The 15,675-nt window shown below is 48.3% G+C and overlaps 1 protein-coding gene across 2 annotated transcripts in view; it reads left to right on the top strand.

Annotated features, from left to right (window-relative positions):
• PLXNC1 (plexin C1) overlaps nucleotides 1–15,675 on the top strand; it is a 144,285-nt gene that overhangs the window by 111,686 nt on the left and 16,924 nt on the right. For both annotated transcript variants that reach the window (XM_035721856.1, XM_035721857.1), the window contains 2 exons: nucleotides 7,124–7,301; nucleotides 9,724–9,827. In XM_035721856.1, the coding sequence (XP_035577749.1) occupies nucleotides 7,124–7,301; nucleotides 9,724–9,827 (282 nt within the window). The remainder of the gene's footprint in view (nucleotides 1–7,123; nucleotides 7,302–9,723; nucleotides 9,828–15,675) is intronic.

The following is a 15,675-nucleotide window of genomic DNA, read 5'->3' as shown; positions in this document are numbered from 1 at the left end:
GCCTGCTTCTCCCTCTCCCACTCCTCCCCCTGCTTGTGTTCCCTCTCTCGCTGTGTCTCTCTCTGTCAAATAAATAACTAAAATCTTAAAAAAAAAAGAACCAGGTTTTTTTTTTCTCTCTCTCTCTTTTTAAGATTTTATTTATTTGACAGCAAGAGAGCACAAGCCAGCGCGGGGGGCGGGGGGAGGTCACAGAGAGGCAGAGGGAAAGGGGGACACCAGCTCTCCACTGAATAGGACCCTGGGAGATCATGACCTGAGCTGAAGGCAGACGCCTCACTGAAGGAGCCACTCAGGTGCCCCCAGACTTTTCTCTTGACCTTCATTTGGCTCTCATATGAAATTAGAAAAATATATTTTATAGGTTTTATTTAATGAAAGCAGTTATTGGCCTAAGACCTTTTGTGATAAAGTGGCTGGCTTGTAATACATTCTTTTAAAATTACTTTCTAGGTATTATAAGACATCACAGAAAGGATGCAGCAACATCCCTGCCCTTACAAGCCAAGAATGTGGTTGAGGAGTTAATGAGGTAGCTGGATCAGCCTCTCCCCACCAAAGTGTGCAAAAAGTATGGGGAAATGCCTCTTCCCCTGCCTTTGAGTCACCTTGCCAGCTCCCCACCGCCCCCCCCCGACCACAGCCTTATTTTTTTCTATCTCCTTGATACCTTAAACCACCAAGCTGTGTGAAGGAGTGGTGGGCAAAACCACTAGTGAACCAGGAACGTACTTGTACGTCTCGCTACTGTGTAGCTTAGTGCATGAGAGGTGCGGGGTTAGAGTCTGACAGTCGTGGGTGTGAATCCGAGCTCAACCCCTTTACTAACGGGCTGTTAGTGGCCTTGGGCAAGTCACCAACCCTCTCTAAACCTCTTTCTTCATCTAGAAACAGGTGATCATAAAACCTAAACTTGTATGCTTGTTATGAGGTCAGAAAATAATCGATGTCAGATGGCTAGATGTCTAATGTAATCATTAGATTACATTAGATGTAATCTAATGTAAATAAATGTCATCATTTATTTATAATCATTTTTCTTGTCTGAGCAGTTTTTTTTGTCAACTGTAAGGTCTACTAAGCACAGTGTCCTCTCACCATCTTTCTGGTTGGTGATTTACTGACCATGGGTGATACAGGGAGTTGATTAGCTGAATCCACTGTCATGAAAAGCTCATGTTACTATTAGAAATGTTACCCATAATCCCTCCATCCGTGCGTTTACAACCTGTGGCACACAGCATCCCACCGGACAGATGTGAACAGGAGACCACAATGATAAATCTGAGCAAGACCTACCCAAAGGGCTGGTTTGTGACCCGCTTACAGGAGAATGGTCCTTTCTCTGGGTTCTGGGCCATGCATCTTCCGAATACCCTTCCAAGAACCCTTCTGGGTAATAGGCACATTACTGAATCCATTAGGATTCAGTTCTGCTGCAGGAAACAGAAACGCAAGCTACCTGGGGCTCAAGCAACAGGGAAGTTGATTTCTGTCCCACATGACGTTCTGGGGTGGGCAGTCTGCTGCTGGTGGGTGCCTCTGCTCTGGGACATCCTCACAGACCCAGGCCCCCAGTCTCTTGTCCTCAGGCCACCTCATGGTCCAAAGTGTTTTCTCACCCCTCACGCAGACTTCTTCCACATTCCAGCCAGCAGGACATCAGTAGGCCTGTAGGAAATGGGACAGATGGTCACCAGCTGTCTTTTGAGGAAGTTTCCCAGAGGCTGCCACAGAACACATCTGCTTAATCTCACTGGCCAGAGTGTAGTCACATGGCCACACCAGGCTGTGGTAGAGGCTGGGAAAGGTCCTCTTTCCTCTGGGTGAACGTGAGCTCCATAAAAATGCCAGTGGGTGGTACTTGCACCAGCCCACGGGGTCCTCCAGACTGAGTGTGTTCCACGGGGTTCCATGCCAAGCCAAGCCAGAGAGGTTCAGCCCCCTCTTGGAGGCTGTCTGCATCCAACCTGTCTGCTCTGGGAGCATTTATCAAGAACCCTGGGCAGACTGGGACTGCCGTTGGGTGTTTATCACCTCGATTGGCCTTTTGAGTTTGCAGTTAAGAGTATGGACGAAGCCTATTGATGACCCTCAGCAGTTCTGTGATCTCAGACACGTCTCTGAACCTCCTTCTGTCTCAGTTTCTTCATCTGTTAAGTGAGGCTAATAATAGTGTCCACTTTGCTGAGCAGTTATTAAATGCACAGAGCGAGATTAAGTGAATTAGCAGAGCATGTAAGACAACTCCTAGTAAATAGTGAGTGTTCAACATGCTGTATATGAGAGCTGACTATGATTATTAGAAACCTAAAACAGTGTTCTCTTCTTCAGTTTTTGTTTCCATAAATAGTAATGGAAACCCTCAGATGGCAGATGGTGATTTTTGGAAGGGCAAGCACAGTTCTTCAAGTCCTCCACCCTCCATTCTACCCAAAGGAAGTGGGATCTTTTTTATCTAGACTTCATGACCTAGTAGCCTGAATAAAAGATTAAGCTTATTATTCACCAGAATTGAAGCCAAGTATGTCGTGGTCCAGAGGACTCCTCATGTATTGCTGCTCATACAGCTGCTTTCCAGACCCAATTCAAATGTCCCTTCCTCCATGCAGTCTCTGATTTCTCTCCCTTTGAAAAACCTCCTCTAAGCTAAAAGTAATCACTCTCTGAACCCCTAAAGCAGTCTACCTAACCTACTATTTTCTATCTGGTATTAGAATTCTTTGTATACATCCCACAGTTGTTCTATCAGTCTTCAAATACTTCCCAGTCAGAATCTGGGCTAGCTTTCTACTTTGTATATTCTGCAATGCCCTGTTCACAATAGGTGCAAAGTAGATGGGTATCACTGAGTGAATTCAGCTACCTTAGCATCAACAAAGTGAGCTCTGTCAGGTTGGGTACATTCAGCTGTAAGTAAGAGAAAAACCAGAATAATGGTGCTTGAAATAGTAAGAACATGGAATTGCATTCTAGAGCAGAAAGTTGGGAGGTGAGCCGCCCAAGGCTGGTCCATCTGCTCATCTGGGTCACCATCTTTGTGCTCTTCTTCAGCCTCCCACCTAGTCACAAAATAGCTGCCACAGCTCCAAGCACTACACTTCCCTTCTGTTAGAGTAGAAACCCTTTCCCTTTCTATCTCATTGGCCAGAACTGGGTTAAATGGCCATATACCACTAACCATATCTGTTGTCCCAGCTTTGTTGATACATTTATGCCAAAGGAATAGGGAAAGCCAGAGTTATTCAGGAACAAATTTCTGGAGAAAAGACCAGTTTAGATTTTTGAGCACTTTAGCCTTTTGTGGGTATTGAAGACTAATTGCCATCCTATAGATTTGGACTGTGCTTAGTTTACAAAACATTTTCATATTTTAAAAGGCAGGATCACCAAAGGTTTAAGAACATGGAGCTAGAGTGCCACTTCTACCATTTTCTTGCTGGGTGATCTTGTGCAATTTCCGCAACTTCTCTGTGCCTCAGTTTGTCATCTGTGAAATGGGAATAATACAATCTATGAGATAAGGGTTCTGAGATTCTTACATACAAATACACAGACATACTTTACAATAGTGCTTGGCACACAGGAAGCACTCCTTAATTTGCTATTATTATGTCATTATTTAGTAACCTCGTCACTCCTTTTAAAATAGAAACAGAGTGTAGGAGTGCCTGGCTGGCTCAGTCGGTAGAGCATGTGACTCAATCTTAGGGTCATGAATTCGAGCCCCACATTGGGTGTAGTAGAGTTTACTAAGAAAAAGGAAAGGAAGGGAAGGGAGGGGAGGGGAGGGGAGGGGAGGGGAGGGGAGGGGCGAGGCGAGGGGAAGGGGAAGGAAAGGAAGTGTTAAGGCTCGGAGAAATGAGATGACTTGCCCACACTCTCACAGCTAAGTACCAGAAGGGGATGGTCCAGATGGTCTGATGCCTGTGCTCAGAGCTCTCAGCCCTCCTGTCCTTCCTTCTTGAATTTTCTGTCAACACTGACTGAGGGGGATGCTGTTGCACCTGGTGGCTAAATATTGTTTCAAAGATGATGCTTTAGTGTGTCAAACGTATTGTGAATTATCCAAAAACAATGACTATGTCTTAAGGTCTATCCTGTACCCCAGCCCCTAACACTGAGTAGGGCACAGGGAAGATTCTGGCTAAATGGGTTTGTAAGGGGAGAGATGGCGCTTCCGTGGGGGATCTTCCCCAATGGGGGACAAAGCCCAGTGTGTGCTCTCTGAGCCTGGGGTGGGGTGAAGAGGTAGGGCCCACTCTGGGAGCCCCTGACCCCACTTACACTTTAGGAAATTGCTGTTGGAGCACTAAGCATTAGCAGCATACAAAATCAATTTGTGTCCGGATTGACTCTCAGAATTCCCTGTGGCCTCTATAAAATACCATTTTACTTTTTCCACCGATCTAGCTGTGGTGGCAGTGGCAGATTTACATTGTTTTACATCCAGTTAGGATTTTTTTCCTCCTTTTGGTTATGTTTTTAAGTAGAACATTTATTGCCTATAAAGAGGTGTTTTTGTTATAGACAATGGTGCCCTATAGGTAGTCACAGAGTGTTATCACAAATACCTATCAAACTATTAAACAAGCTGGGATCGCTGGGGCTCCGATTAAAAGGTGCTTTCCGGTTGTCTTTATCTTTGGAAGCCCCGTGAAATAGCGTTACCGCCCCCATTCCCCCTGTGCGGCACCAGCGGGCAGACAGATGTGGGAAGACACGGGCAGGTCTACACAGCCTGTGAGGGCAGGACCCGTGTTTACACCTCCAGAACCCCTGTTTGTGCCGGGAGTCTCGCTCAGGACTTTGCTTCCAGCCTGACCTAAAAGAGGGCTCCTGGAGGCCCAGGATTCCTGGGCTGTGGGTGGGAGCAGGAGTCGGGGGGGAGCCCCGTCACTGAGTGGTTCGCGGTGCCCACTGGCCTCCCTGGTGCAGGTTATTTGGCCCCTCTGTGCCTCCATTTCCTCACTCAAAAATGGGGATAATACTACTTAATAAAGTAGGGGGTGCCTGGTGGCTCAGTTAGTTAAGCGTCTGACTCTTGATCTCAGTTCAAGTCTTGATCTCAGGGTCGCGAGTTCAAGCCCCGCATTGGGCTTGGAGCCTACTTAAAAAAAAAAAAAAAATGGGGGTAATAAGAACACAGCCCCCTAGCCAGGATGTTGGGAAGGTTAAAATAGGTGTGCCTGGCAGTGAAGTTGGCAGCGTGTCGATAAACGTGCTGAACCAGGAAGGCGGAGGGAGAGGACTCTGGTTCCTTCCAGACGGTCCGCTCGGCTCTTGCCCTCCTGCCAGCACTCCCGGCCTTCTGTACCGTCCCGTGTGTCCGGGTTTGTGCACAGAGGGGTGCTCGGCCTCCCTTCCTGGCTGTGACTGGCCCCGATCCGCAGTGTGCCCAGACTGCAGGCGAGGGAGACACCCTCTAGGGAAGAAGGGAACGGCAGGGCCGAGATCCCTGCTTAACCCCAGAGTTGACTCCACGGCCTCAGAGTGTGAATCATTCAGTTGGGACTGGACCAAAGTTTACTGCATGTAATTGTAAGCAGGAGTGCGGAAGCAAGGTGTAAAGGCAGTGACAAGAAGACATGCCTCTGAAACCCTCCCAGAGTTTGCAATCCCCTCTCCCACATCCCTAGTCCTTCTGTCATATCTCCTGAGGGCTCGCCAGCCGGACCCTGTGCTCCGCGCCCCGAGGTTAATTCAGTTCATCAGCACTGGAGCCCAGGGGCAGTTGCCATTGTGACTCCCGCTGTGCGGCAGAGGAAACTGAGGGGTTGGCCCCTAGAACGGCTGCTCACCCCGCTGGGTACAGGTCGTGGAGTCTGAGCCCTGGCTGCTCAGCTTCAGCAGGCTCTTGCAGTCTCCTAAGGAAGGAGCACAACACTAGCCACAGTAAAGATTCTGATAAGTTACAGGAAACCATCACTCCACCATTTTGATCATCATCATCCTCATCATCAGCATCGAGCCCTTCCCAGCAGCCCAGCCCTATGCCAAGCCTATGATGTGCATCATCTCATTTAATCTCTGTAACAACACTATAAGGCATGTACTGTTACTATACCCATTTAAAAGTTGAGTGAACCCTAAGGATCCCCAATCTCCCCTTAACCGTGTTTCCATTTTTTAAAAACATTTCTAGTAATCATTTTACATCCCCTCATGGTAGCCAGGTTCACTGTGCATTTCACACCAGACCCTTGATTCTGCGATCACCACGGTGCCTTCGAATCCAAACTGTGTGCTATGTCAATTACAGATCTTAGCCCTTCCCTGAATCGGTTCCCCCGAAGAGCTGTAATAGGTAAACTTTGTTGTGTTTGTGTGTGTGTGCGTGCGTGCGTGCGCTCACACGTTCTCAAAGTAAACCTGAAATTGCTTTTCAATTTGTTTTGAAATACTCCCTATACTCCCTCATTCTGTCTTTTCACACATTCACAAAGGTCTTCCTTCCCCCATCCATCGATTCTGAGGGTTTGCTGCACTGGGAGAGTGTTAACTGATGAAACATTAAATAACAGTGCTGAAATGTAAAGTAATTCATGCAAGAATAATAGTACAGGGTGGGGACCTCGGGGTTTTAATGAGGGCTTGGGAAGCTGTCTGAGGATATCGAAGTGAAGGGGAGAGATAAATGTTCTCGTCATTAATGCTGCACATTAAAAAGTGACCTCCTTTGGCAGGATCAATATGGTGACCTCCTGACCTTTCTTGTCACCTGGAACTTCACTTCTGGGACTCTGTGGTCCTGTTAATAAAACAGAGAATCACCAGCCTGCCTTCATCTGCTGTGGAAGCTTTTTCAAAAAAAATTTTTTTTTTGAGGATGAAATTAGAAGTCACCACTTCTAGAATATTTATGTGTATATATGTTTTACTCTCAGATATATTTATTCAGGGCTTGCTCTGTAATGAGAGTTTTCACTTTTCTGTTTTCTTTTCCATTATCCCTGAAAAGAATGGATTATGGAGTAAAGATTAAAGTAGTATAATGCGACACAGTGTTTGCTAATGTGCTGTCAGATGTATTAGTAGGACTCGCCAAGGTTTGTGTCTTTTATGAATGCCTCTCAGATTGCAATTATCTAATAGACTTGGAAACCTGTTTGTATTCTTGCAGGCATTAAACGTCATCTTTGAAAAGATCCCGGAAAATGAGAGTGCAGATGTCTGTCGGAACATTTCAGTCAATGTTCTTGATTGTGACACCATAGGTCAAGCCAAAGAAAAGATTTTCCAGGCTTTCCTAAGCAAAAATGGCTCTCCTTATGGACTTCAGCTGAATGAAATTGGTCTCGGTAAGGCAATGAGGGAGCTATTCCGTCCCAATCCCCGGTGAACGTCTCTCCCTTTCTCCCTGCCCATGGCATGTAAGTCTCTGCTTGTTGAAGCTCCCAGGGGCACGTCTGGGGGCCCAGAGCCTGCACGGCTCTCCCACAAGCAGCGTGATTCTTTCTAGGAAGCATTATTCTTCAAAGACACTGGTTTTTTTTTTAAAAAAATATTATGTTTGTAAATCAGATTCATGAGATTGCTCACCCTGAGACTGAATGGGTTCACCTTGCATCAAGAAGTACAAAAAGGCGTAAACCCCGTGCCCTCTCTGTGTGTTGCATTTCGCGTTGGCATTTGATTTGTTTGTTGTGATACCGAGTGTGTCATTAGTGGGTGGCTCAGACTCTGGGTGTTCACTCCAGCACACTAGAAAGGTCATCCTCCTCGCTGCTGATCGCATCCTGCATTAAGTATGGTCTCCATCCTTCCCCCCCACCCCGAAGCAGCATCTGCTATGAATTCGTTCTCGGGCTCTATTGGTATCTGCAAAGGAGAGCATATGCATGAGCGAGCTAACAGAGCTCTACTCCACTCCAGTGTTCATCACTGTTTTAAAGTTGAGCTCCCTGCAGCCCTCCCCGGAGACTGTCGTGGGATTTTATAGCAGATAATGGGACAGGAAAGAAGAGTAAAATCACAGCAGTGACAGCGTAACAAGGTTCATCTCCCCTCAGTGTAGACTTGCAGCTCCGACTAAGCAGGCAATTAAAATCATCCCACCTGGCCCTCCAAGGCCAAAGCTCCCGCTAAACGGCCATTTAGAGAAGCCTGGGGGCAGGGCCTGGCAGGTGCGGGAAGCCAGGCCGATGTGCAGCAACTATGCGACTCAGCTTCCAAGAAGGGGCCGCCAAGGCCCCTCTCCTCAGCTTCTCTTCTGCTTCCTTCTGTTGGGTGGACTGTTGGCAGCTTGAAGGCCGAGGTAGGTGACTTGGTTAGAGGCGGGATCACAGAGGCAGCCCCAGACGGGAGGCCGTCGTCACTTGACCCAGAACCATCACCTTCCTTGCTGCAAGCCTACCTCCTGCCAGTGTGTGGCTCTGGCTGCCAGGAGCTGGGCACAAGGGGCCCACAGCCCAGGGGCCTCAGCCGTGCCATGTGAAGTCAGCAGTAATATCCTCTTGCCATTCCTGGGCTTGAGCCCATCAGTTCCTCCTGATAGGGGAAGGCAGGCAGCAGAACAAGTCTCCTAGAGGCTTCACGTTATAGTCTGATGGGAAATGGGAGCATAGCATCCCAGCCTGTCAGGCTTCTGCTGCCGTGATCATCTTGCAAACGACCTCCAAGGCCGGCCTCAGAAAACCAAGGCAAACCCTCGAAGCCAGCCTTAGGTTGTATTGAAATCCTATCCCAGAGTCACTGTGGGAGACCTCCTCTAGCAGAGGCTCATGAACTCAGAGGCCCGGAGGGGCAGCAACTGTCAAAAATAAGGGGTGCTGGCCCACCTACGACACCAGGAAATGGTGGGGCCCCACTTCACCGGGGGAGGACAGCTCATCTAAGGGGGTAGTGCCATGTAGCTTCAGCCAGTGGTTGCACGCAGGCCGCTGGGGTCAGTGATATCGGATGATCCCGTTTTTTTAAAAGAGAACTCAGGGGCGCCTGGGTGGCTCAGTTGGTTGAGCGACTGCCTTCGGCTCAGGTCATGATCCTGGAGTCCTGGGATCGAGTCCCGCATTGGGCTCCCTGCTCAGCAGGGAGTCTGCTTCTCCCTCTGACCCTCTTCCCTCTCATGTGCTCTCTATCTCTCATTCTCTCTCTCTCAAATAAATAAATAAAATCTTAAAAAAAAATAAAAGAGAACTCAGTCTGAATTTTTATGAGCCATCTCCTGATCTTTGACTGTTGGTGCTGAATTGACATTAGTAATAAGCAAAACACTGTGAAGGTTCACACACACACACACAAATACACATCGGTGGGCCACATTCTGGCCCTAGGGCACGAGCTGGCAACCTCCATAAAAGAGCTTGAGGCGTGTGGTTTGGAATATTAGCCCACAAGTGCACCCCCACAGGGACCTCCAGGAGACTGTTCACAGCGCATCTGCTTGGGAACATACAAATTTGTTGTTGGAATTTTCTGCAGAGCTTCGTCCCTCTAAGGATACATTATTTTGTTCTCATTGGCTTTACTTCCAGGCTTAGCCTCAGAGTATAAGCTTCAGGGAAACATAGTCTTAAAAGTCAAAGCCCTAAACACAAAACAAAAACAAAACTCAGGCTACCTGTCTGGCTGAGATATCTCCAAATCTTCAGACAAATATTAACCACTTTATTTAAGCTGTATCCCTAAATAATAATTGCTACTGTTATTACAGAGTAGCATTTAAACTTTCTCACTATAATGTCAGAGGAGAACAAAATACACTTTTTTTTTCCTTCCCAGAGCTACAAGTGGGTACACGACAAAAAGAGCTGCTGGATATTGACAGTTCATCTGTGATTCTCGAAGATGGAATAACTAAGCTAAATACCATCGGCCACTATGAGGTAAGAGCGGGGCTGAGCCCTCGACATCTTCTTCCCCGAGCCCCATCCTGACTCAATTAGATCATCTCCAGGTAAACCAGGAAAATTCTTTTAAAAAAATTACACAACTCTCACCGTTTTCTGGCATAGTTTGCAGACTGCTTTCTCAGTTGCTCATTTGGAAGAGCCCAGGAATCCCTGTCTGTCCTGGTGTGCCGTCCCCCTGAGTCCTCCCTCCTCTGTGAGGCCTTCGATTTTCATGCGACTGGTCACTCTCCATCCTGCGGTTTGGGTGGGAAACAGCACCTCATGGCTCTCCACGGTGTTCGCAGAACCACGTAACCTTTGTGTAGGGTCCTTTTTTTTTTTTTTTTTTTCTGAAGAAGTTCTACATTTCCTGTTTGTTTACAGTATTCAGTCCTACCTCCTGGGGCCCCTGACCCACATGCTGGCTGAGTGACGAGGTGGGTATGGGGCGCACGTGTCAGAGACCTGTGAGCCAGAGAAGCCTGCACAGAACAAGAGAAAGGAGGCAGGGAAGGTTCCTGAACATGCTGGGATCATGGGAGTCATTCAGCAACATTATCCAAATCTTTGTTGACTATCTGCTCTGTGCCGAGTGCTGGGGTTGCATGCAAGAGGAACAGAGACCAGGCTCCTGACTTCAGGGAGCCTACCGCCTCAGGAATGTAGCGGGGGGAGAGGGGAGGGGAGACGAGGAAGGAGGCAAGACCTACAGTGTAACAGTGCCGTGGCTCAGAGCCGCCGAGAAAGCTTCCTGGAGGAAGCTGTGACTAAGTGGTGACCTGAAGAGTGAGGAGAACTTAACCGGGCCGGGATGGGGCGCCAGCATACCCCACATGTTCTTCCACAGAAAGACTTGTCAGCTGGTTAAAACTCGAGAGGCGCGGGGGTGGCAGTGAGAGCCAACAATCCAACAACAGCCAATGTGATGAAAGCCTCACTCTGCCAGACTCTGTCCTCGGCACTGCGCCTTCTTTGGGCTCATTCCATCCTTTATACAGCAGACCTATGAGGTAGGCGCTGTTATTAACCCTCTTTATAGATGGGTACACTGAGGCGCAGGGAGGTTTACTAGCAGCTAGCCAGTGGCAGAGCCAAGATCTGGACCCAGAGAGTTGGGCCCCAGGGTCTGTGGCCTAACCAGTATCCCCCACAGCCTGTCAGGGAGGACGGCAGAGAAGCAGGGAGGGAGGCGAGAAGGGGAGGCACACATTGTGCAGCCCTGTCAGCTTTGTCAGGAGTTTGACTTTGGTCCCCAAAATAGGCCCAAGAAACCACTGGAGGATCTTGAGGGATTTGTGTCTCAGAAATGCCTGTGGTGTGTATGGAACATGGATAGAAGAGGTACGAGGTAATCAGGAGGCCCTTGGAAGCTGTCACTAGAAGAATTTCAGGTGAGGAATGATGTTGGCCAGAAATGACGTCATGTCTCTTGAGACGGAGACAAGCAGAGGGACTCAGGGATGGGCAGGAGTTGGGCGCCACAAGCCACGCCGATGGGAGAGTTTCTGGGTGAAGGAGGGTCAAGATGGAGCTCGGGGATGGCGGGGCAGATGCACAGACGCAGGTGCCCTTCCGGGTAGCCGAGCAGCAGGAGCAGCTTCCCAGGCCACCTAGAAAGTCAGCGCCGCCTGTCTTTCATGCCTGTGAAGTCCCAGGAAAATGTGTTTGCACAAGAAGGCCTTCGGACCCTGCAGGCTCTCCCCTCAAAGCAGAGACTATTCTTGAGGAAGAGAGGACAGAGGATGCCTCTTCCTTGGGCTCTTTGGCTGAGTGGTTCTCCAAGCCAGTTTGGGCATAGCTGCTTTGGGTGACACCTGGCTAGGTGCTGTCCCTGGAGCCCTTGCTGGAGAGCAGCTGGCAGAGAAAGCTACGGAGTAACGACTTGCCTCTGTACTCACCCTCCTGCAGCGCAGACTTTCCAACCTCGGAGTCATCTTGCCAAGAGCTGTTGGAGTTTGTAAAACTCCCCGGGGGGACTTTCCTGACTGTGCGTCACACTCCCGAGACGCACTGCCCCAGAAGGAATTTAATGGAGAGGGGGAGGGGTTAGGGTCGGGGATGCTGCCCTGCGCGTGTAAGTCCTTAGAGGGGGCCTTAGCGTGGCTTCAGTTTGAACTTCAGGGTTGCCACCTGGCAGCCATCTCCTTCCCTCCCTGCGTCTGGGGAGCGAGTTTGTCTCAGCAAGTCTGGAAGGAACACCGCCACGGGTGCTCTTGACTGACGCGCTTGCCGTGCTCGGCTGTGCGGGGACGGCGGTCAGGCTTCTTGGAGTCCCCCAGCAACCGCGGGGCACGAGGTGGGCCACAAAGGAGGGGGGTGTGTCCACGCACTGCCCTTCACAGAAAAAGGCAGGACAGGCCCCTCCAGCAGGGAAAGGGAAGAACCACCGTATCTGTCTGCAAGGCCAGGGGAAGGCTGTCAGGACAGAGAGAACATCAGTCCTCACCGGAGACATCGGCCGTGCTAGACACCTATCTGCTTAAGGATGATAATGAAATTAATCCGGCCTGGAGTCACTTCCCGTCCAAATGATTTATTGGCTTCATACCCTAGCATTGCCACATGGTGGTAATAAATGACAAGACTAGGACACCAGGGCTTAAAGGATTCTCCTTATGTTTAAAAAGCTAAGCCGTGAGGCAGATAAACTCAGAGAGCTTGAAGGAAACTGGGGAGGTCACCGGCCCTGTGCTCTCTATGCCTGGACCATCTCAAATACCCTGTTTTTCAAAGACTGCTCAGAAAAAAGTATCCACAAGCACCCTCAGCCACCTAAATCTATACTCAGTTTAGTAGATTCCCCCGCAGATTTAAAATCTGGAGTAATTTGACAGGGGTAGGCCGAAGCTTACTTTTGCCCTTTCGTTAAAAAATTTTCTCCTGGAGCTTGCATTTCTCTCCAAAGAGACAAGATGCTAATTACCACTCTTATTCATTTACTAAAGCACGCTAGTTTGAGTCACTGTAAGTGCTTGAAAGCAAAAAACTATATTTCATTTAAAAATAGGGTCTAACTCAGAATTTTAAGTGATTCAGACTCATCTCCCTCCAATTAGCCCAAATTAGTTAGGTTTTAAAGTTAATCTTTAGTGACGGCCAGTTCCTCCTACTGTCTAAACAAAGTCTTATTGCTGGAGTGGGAGCCTGTTTCTTCTTGCCTGTTCTGTCCTTAGGGCAAATAGAGTGTAGCTGGTCTCCTCTGAATGATTTACTGTCCAAATATTTGAAGAACAGGTTTCTTGAGGGGAATCTGAAGGCACAGCAAAAATATAGAATCTCATGGGCCAGATGCAACCTCCAGAGCCCCCAGTTGCTGGCCATGCTCTGTCCTCTATGGGATGGCATCCTCGCCAAACCTGGGCACGGGCAAGACTGCTTTCTCCTGTGACCACAGCGCCGTTTGTGTGCATAAGCGCAGTTCACATTCACAACAACCCTACAAAGGTGCTCTTCTTGCCTTCCTTTTCCATCAGATGAGTGCAGAGGAGGGCAAATTTCTGCTACAGTCTCCTTCTGTCCCATGCAAACAAGGGGTAAAATGAGCGTCTCTACAAACACATTAGGCCAGAGGAATCTTTCTCTCCTATAATTACATCCTCCCCAAACGCTTCCTTAACTGGCTGTCACTGTGTGTCATTTACTATGAAGGAAACTGCAGTGTGTTCTGGAGCTGATGAGATCAGTTGTGTGTGTGTGTGTGGGGGGTGTCTCTGGGTCCAGGCTCTCTTTCCCTCCCCCGCACCCCCGTGTGACCCTTTGCTCGATGGTGTTACCACCCTCACACCTTGCTAGAGGGTGGCATTGAGTGGGCGGAACAGGTGTTGTGTCCGGCAGGAAATGTCCTCTGCAGATTGCACCTCTCATTCTGAGCTGCGAGAGTCCAAGGGCAGAAAAGACGGCTAACCACTGTGGTGTTGAAGAATATTCTCGTAACAGGCCTGTGCTAATACCACTGTTGGTCCCCGCTAATGCCAAAGCTGTCATTCAGATGACATTTAAAGCTCATAAGAACGTTCCAAAGTGTCTGTTAGGTGAAGTCAGGGGTTCTTCCAATCAGGTGTGTCATCCGTGACACTAAAGTGAAGGGATTTGACTATCTCTAAAGGTCTCTCACAGCGTGGGTGATTTATTTAACACGCAGGGAGTACCTCTTGTCCACTGGGCACACTGTTCCAGGGGCTCTTACAAACAGCCACTGCTTTAGTCCTCGCTACAGCCCGGCAAGGTCGAGCCTATCATTATTCCCATTCTAGGGCACAGGGAGGCTGAGAAACTTGACCAAGCTCACGTGGCTCTTCTCACTGAGGCTCCAAGGCTAGAAGCAGATGCAAAAGGAATCATGCTAGAGATAGTGTCCCCTCTCGTTGCTTGGAGCCCGGCCTGGAGCCCATGGCCCTGGCCTCAAAGGCAGCCTTGGCTAAGGAACTGGACCACGTCTTGAGGAATCCTGGTAGTTACATTCACTGATGTCAAATTTGAAAAGGTAACGTCTCTTAAAATCTTCTGATGAACCTCATGTCTGTGAGTTTATCAAAATGCTTCCTTCCTTCCAATTCTGCTTTAACATCATTGACGGCCAATATTCCTTTGAACGTGACAGTGGTTGCCCTTGTCAGATACGAGGGCTCTTTCAGCATCCAAGAGCCCAGGAAAAGCAGGGGAGCGCTTAGGTTCCCAATTTCAGGCATTACTCCTGGAGGCCAGACTCGGTCCCAGGGGACAAGTTTAGGGTTCTCTCTAATAGTCCTCAGAGGGAGTCTGCTACTGGCCCAGGCTTAATTCCAAGTACCCAAAGAAGCAGCAGGAGCCCGACTGGCATTTTAACTAGTTTCAATAATCCTTTAGGGTTATGTCCTGAGTGTCAAAAACCGCACGTGTGATTTGTGTGTTGAGAACGTTCTGATGGGTCCCTTCCAAACGCTCTGATGAGCCCTGAGCCTCCTTTGCTAATGGACTGAGCAAGGGTATCCCTCTGGCCCGGAGAAATAAGATTCCTTTTCATTTGCCTCCAGCTTTGGGGTGTCAGTGAGAAGAGCTAAGGGGGTAGGAGGGGAGAGCAGAATTAATGAGTAGTCGCAGGGACAACGCTAGTTGAATAAAGTTCTGTTGTTTTTTTTTTTTAAAGATTTTATTTATTTGTCAGAGAGAGCACAAGCAGGGAGAGCGACAGGCAGAGGGAGAAGCAGGCTCCCCGCTGAGCAGGGAGCCCGATGTGGGGCTCTATCCCAGGACCCTGGGATCATGACCTGAGCCGAAGGCAGACGCTTAATGACTGAGCCACCCAGGCGCCCTAAATTTCTGTTTTCATATAATACGTTTTAGGAATGAGAGATACCGGTAAGGGTTTCCACATGGTGATTTGTATTGGTTACTGTGTTTTCCATTTTTTTTGAGAAAAAAAAGTATCACAATATTTCATAATTTTCCATAGAATCCTTAGGCTAAAATTCCAGCTTTTCTCTTAGGCTAAACAATATGAAATTACCAATATTAGACCATTTTTATCTACAAAAATGGCAGTTTTGTAAGATTAAATATAAGTTCAATCTTACATATGTAGAAAATCTATTTTTATGGATTTTTCTTCAACCTATGCCACAGAGGTAGTATTTTACCACAAAGAAATCCCACCTTCACTTGCACATGGTTTGGAGGATGTGTACCTTCTGTTTATTTCAGGAGTGATTTTAAATTGTTGACATGAGTCCTTTTCACCCTGTGTGGTCACAGTTCCTAATGCTGATAATGGAGGACTCTACAGTTTTCTCCACCCTGTTCCAACATGGGCCAGTCATCATTGAAGGGGTATAGCCTTCTTGTCTCATTGAATCCTGGAGCACTG

This window comes from Zalophus californianus, chromosome 9 (genome assembly GCF_009762305.2).
Source record: "Zalophus californianus isolate mZalCal1 chromosome 9, mZalCal1.pri.v2, whole genome shotgun sequence".
NCBI lineage: Eukaryota > Metazoa > Chordata > Mammalia > Carnivora > Otariidae > Zalophus > Zalophus californianus.
This window is presented reverse-complemented; position numbering and strand designations above follow the sequence as displayed.